The sequence below is a fragment of the Lathyrus oleraceus genome, chromosome 6 (genome assembly GCF_024323335.1).
Source record: "Lathyrus oleraceus cultivar Zhongwan6 chromosome 6, CAAS_Psat_ZW6_1.0, whole genome shotgun sequence".
NCBI lineage: Eukaryota > Viridiplantae > Streptophyta > Magnoliopsida > Fabales > Fabaceae > Lathyrus > Lathyrus oleraceus.
Genome location: NC_066584.1, coordinates 117,565,753 through 117,570,872, shown reverse-complemented (window position 1 = coordinate 117,570,872; position 5,120 = coordinate 117,565,753). Strand labels below are relative to the sequence as shown.

Sequence of the window (5,120 nt, the reverse complement as noted above, 5' to 3'; positions counted from 1 at the left end):
ATTCCCAAGTCTCTAAATATTTCCTCCCAAGATACAACTAACTAGGAACTCACCTTATCACAAGGATAGAATAAAGAGGATGGAGGAATTGAGATGAGGAGATGGTGATGATGATAATCCATGGATCTCCTTTTTCTTTCTTCCCTCTTTCCCTTCCTATTTCTCTCTTCCTTTCCCTTTTCTCTTTTCTCTCTTCTTTTCCTTTCTTTTATTCTTATCCACTATTTCCTTCTTTCTTTTCCACCACATAATTATAATATACAAATATATAATATATAATATATATAATATTAAGTAGTGGGAGCAAAATATCTCCGATTAATATTTTGTCTTCTAGTACCAATTGATCAATTATTAATGTTATCAAAATATCCTCTCTTATACTTATTAATAAATACCAGACTCTTTAATAAAGATTGATCTCTTGAGAGTCCACTGATTACTCTATTTGCCCAAACTTACAACATTTAGAGCATTTAATAGTATACGCAAGATTACAAGTAATATATTTTATGACAAAATTTTCACATCACCTTACCAAAAACCGAGGTAAAAGGTCAAGGCACACCATGTTTTATATTTATTTTAATAAATACCACATATTCCATCGTTTCTAAATAAAACCGAAGGAGAAAATATTTTGGAACATGCTTCGAATCCCAACATCAACAATTTATATTTTTATTTCTTTAAAAGTGGTGTCTTTCTTTTTATTTTATTTTTTATTTTTAATTAATGATTTATTCTTCAGTTATATTTAATACTTGAGGGATTATATTATCATATTTTACTATAAAAATACTCGTTAATCAAATTTTATCCTAAACCTAACTTATATGTAGCCGCTCAAAAGTCTTACACATCATTTTCTGGGATGGGTCGAAAGACAGAAAAAATATTCAATGTTCTTTAATATTGAACAAAATATTTTTTCTGCCCTTGCAATTTATCTCACATAATGATGTTGATGTTGGTGTTGTATTTTTGTAATAAACTTCATATGCTGTCAATCAAAGAAAACATTGAGAAATTTATTGCTTTCCTCAATTGACAATATTGAGAAATTTATTCCTAAAAATAATCATCCATTTCTCTTTCACGTTCTCCTTCATGTTCTCTGTCATGTGAAAGTATTTGCTCAAGATAATGAAATCTCTCTGAGATGGATTACAAGTACAGAAAGAAAATTCGCTTATTTGGAATAGATAACTTATCAAAAATTTGAAAAGATAGGTTGTTCTTCAAGAATTGATTGTCAAACTCATGATATGTTTAAACAATTTATTTTAATATTCTGTGTAAACAATGTAAATATAAAAAAATCCTTTTCCCCTCGGTTTTTAATAGAAATCAAGAGGTATGTGACGCTTGAGTTGAAACATATTTTTATTGTTTTTTTTATTTAAAAAAATATATTTTATCTCGATTTTGAGTAATAAATGAGGTAAAAGATAAGTGTGATTATTCGGTTTCTTCATTGTCCTTAAACAAATCTTTGTCGTCCATTTAATGAATATTAATGCTCAAGACACTACCATTAATGATCTTTGTGAAACCTAAAAGCCTCGTTATAAAAGCATTCTAAATATCAGTGAATCCACAAGAAACCCAAACATTGTTGTGAAACCCTCTATATTTAATCAGAGCGCCATGAGATTTTACAAAGTAAAAGTGTCAATGTGATAGATTGTATGAACAGAAATTGCAAGTGAAAAAAAATTGGTTTAAGTTTTATGTTCTAACATAATCTCTTAATTAAATATTTATTTTATTTATCTAAATTCTTTTTATATCAGAAACAAATAAATACAAAATTTATAGAGAATATGTTGTATCCGTTTTTCTCAAAGATTCAGTAAAACGAAAATCTAACATTTGTTCTTTCCCAAAATATCCAATATTTATTCAAAATTTGTTATATATTATCATCGATGTGTTCAAGCGTGATAAATATCCTATAGCATGAAATATACGCATTCATTTCATCCATATCTACACAATGACAAATTCAACGGAACCATGAACTGAAAAATATACGACCAGAACTTAACCGTAACAATACACAAAGAGTATAGACTTATCCCAACTTCTCTTTTGCTAGTTGCTATTTTCAGTCATGGCTGCTTCCTAAACGGAGGATTATGTGTTACTTAAACTTGTGGTGAACGAAGAGAGTAACAAAGTCTTATTTGCTGAAACAGGGAAGGACTTTGTTGACGTTCTTTTTAGCTTCTTAACATTTCCATTAGGAACTGTCACAAGGCTTATTCAAAAAGAGTCAAAAGAAATAATCAAAGAAATGTTATTATGGAAAAGCAATTTTGCAATGGATTTGTTAAAGATTGTGCAACTTTTGTTCTTAGTATAAATTATATGGCTCATTAACTCAAAAACGTGTCTAATTTTAGTGAAAATTGCACTCTCCACACGCAAAGTAGCATCTATTTTACTAACATTCTTAATATTTTTATTTTTTAATTTTAAAAAGAATGAATTAAGATAGAAACTGCACCTAAAAGAAACATTTTTCTACGCAAAGTGATGAATATAAGAATCTCATTTAACATGCCGTGAATATGATATATACCGGATTCAATACTATAGTGACAGACAATGCTAATACAGAAAAATATCATAGATGAAGCTTCTTTTGACTTGTAACTTAATAAACTAAATATCACATGCATCACGATCATATATAATAATTAACATTTAACTAAAAAATCACCAAACTATAACAACATCTACAGTTATAAGCCATTGAATATGAAAAAATTCAATTTTCAATTTCAATGTAGAATGAATGGAAAGAATTATCAACATATACAAGTTTAATTGAAAAAGTAAAAGTAAAAAAAATAAAATAAAAAAATAAGGTCAATGAATTAATACTGAATACACAAACTTGAGATTTAGAAATGGCAATCCACCAAAGAAGAATTACTAGAGAAAGCAATAACATTTTCTCTAGGCTGAAAAGAAAACTTGGATTGATCTCTTTGTTCAACTTCTGGAGCTGGAAGATTCAAATCCAACTTCAAAACATTTCTTGGCTTCTTAGCTTCATGAGATTTAGGGCTACCAATACTCATACTCAAAGAAGTTGTTGCCGCTGTCGTCGTTGTTGTTGACGTATTCACGAGTGTTCTATGTCGTCGCATATGTCCTCCCAATGCTTGCCCCGACGAGAATTCAGCGCCACATATCGAACACTCGTGAATTTTCGACTTTTTCGTTGCAGCATTAGTAGTAGTAGTAATAGTAGTAATCGGGGTCGCGGCCGTATAGGCTTGCAAAGAGAGTATAGTATTCATGGTTGGATCATAATGATCATCAACAAAAGTTCTTGTAACATTGTTGTTGCAATTTGGTTTGTTAGGTTTGCTATGACTTGCTCTATGTCCACCAAGTGCTTGGAATGAAGGGAAACACCTATTGCATGTCTTGCATTGGTAAAGATAAAAATTCGAAGATCTTTTGTTGTCGTCGTCAGGATTATGATCCCGACGATGATGATGACGACCTTGAGCTAATAGAATAAGACAATTCGCCATATCTTCTTCTTCTTTCTCTTCTTCTGATCGGTGACGCGATTTTATTATCGTGAAGTCAATTCCTTTTGAATTTCTCTCGTTGTGATTGTGATCGTGATCGTAATTGCTCGTTCCTTCATTGCAAGACATGGCTAACCGAAGTGGAGAAGGCAACCTTTGACGCTTTGTTCTCTTTCCTTTTATAATTTGTTGTTGTGTAAGATCCTTAGAAACCAGCATGAGTTGTTGTTCTTGTAAGAGTTGCATATTTAATTTTTGGAGAGAGAATAAAAAGAGAAGAAGGTGTGAAGTTTGAGATGAATGAATGAATGAAAGAGAGTTAATATATATTAGTGGTGTAAAGAAAGGGTTTAAAGGTGCATGAATAAGCTATGATGAAGAGAATATAAATATAACCTTAATGGTTATAAATTAGGTATTGCCAGAGTTGGTTTTCCAACATTGGAAGTTATATATAGAGATATTAAAATACAACAAGGTGTGAAGTGTAGGCAAAAGAGAGAGATTGTGAAGTATGTGTATGTGAGGAGGTAATGGAAGAAACGAGTGAGATTCGGTTGGCTTTGAAGCAAACCCATTACTTTTTCTCAACGATTCCTTTTTAGAGGATTGGTTTGCAAGCCTGGAACCACACACAACTTTCACCTCTTCTTTTATATATATATATATATATATATATTATATATATATATTATATATATATATATATATAATATATATATATATATATATATATATATATATATAGATATATATATATATATAATATTATATATATATATATTATATATATATATATAATATATATATATATATATATATATCTATAATATATATATTATATATATATATATATATCTATATATATATTATATATATATATATATATATCTATATATATATATATATATTATATATTATATATATATATTAATATATATATTATATTTTATTATTTTTTTTATTTTAGCACTATAGAGAGCAACTAACATTTTTTATTTAAAGAAAATAATCGGTTTACTTTGAGATTAATTATTTTGATAATATTTAAGAAGTTAGATCAATTAAAAAGTTATAGAAAAAATATTTTATTCATTTTATTTAATTATTTATTAATAAATTTATTGAAGAATGAGAAAAATATAGTTATCTAAATTCGAATTTAAAATTTTACATAAAAAAAAATTAATAGTCAAACTACTAGTTGGATCAACCATGATATTTTTATTGATTTTATTAATTTTTATAGCCAAAGCTATTAGGAGAAACTTCATTTTTTATCAATAATTTTGTGTTACTAGTATAAAAACTATTGACATAATTATTTCAATAACTTAATATCATCAATATTTATTTATTTGTATTTAAAAAAAATCACATATACATCAACTAAAGTTATTTGTTAAAATATGAATTAGTTGTAAGTTTTTATAAATAATTGTAGAGAAAGTTTTTTTTTAATGTAAAGTAAGTATATTGAATTTATTAAGCACATTGACTATATATTTGAAAATGAATTATTCATGTACTCACTATATTTAAATGTCTTTATTTTTAGTTTCTTTT

The 5,120-nt window shown here is 27.4% G+C and overlaps 1 protein-coding gene across 1 annotated transcript; it reads right to left on the bottom strand.

Moving 5' to 3' along the window:
• Positions 1 to 2,767: 2,767 nt before the first annotated feature.
• On the bottom strand, positions 2,768 to 4,041 carry LOC127092246 (zinc finger protein ZAT5). The gene has a single exon (XM_051031097.1). The coding sequence runs from the start codon at positions 3,798 to 3,800 to the stop codon at positions 2,913 to 2,915; it is 888 nt and encodes a 295-aa protein (XP_050887054.1). The 5' UTR covers positions 3,801 to 4,041; the 3' UTR covers positions 2,768 to 2,912.
• Positions 4,042 to 5,120: the final 1,079 nt, after the last annotated feature.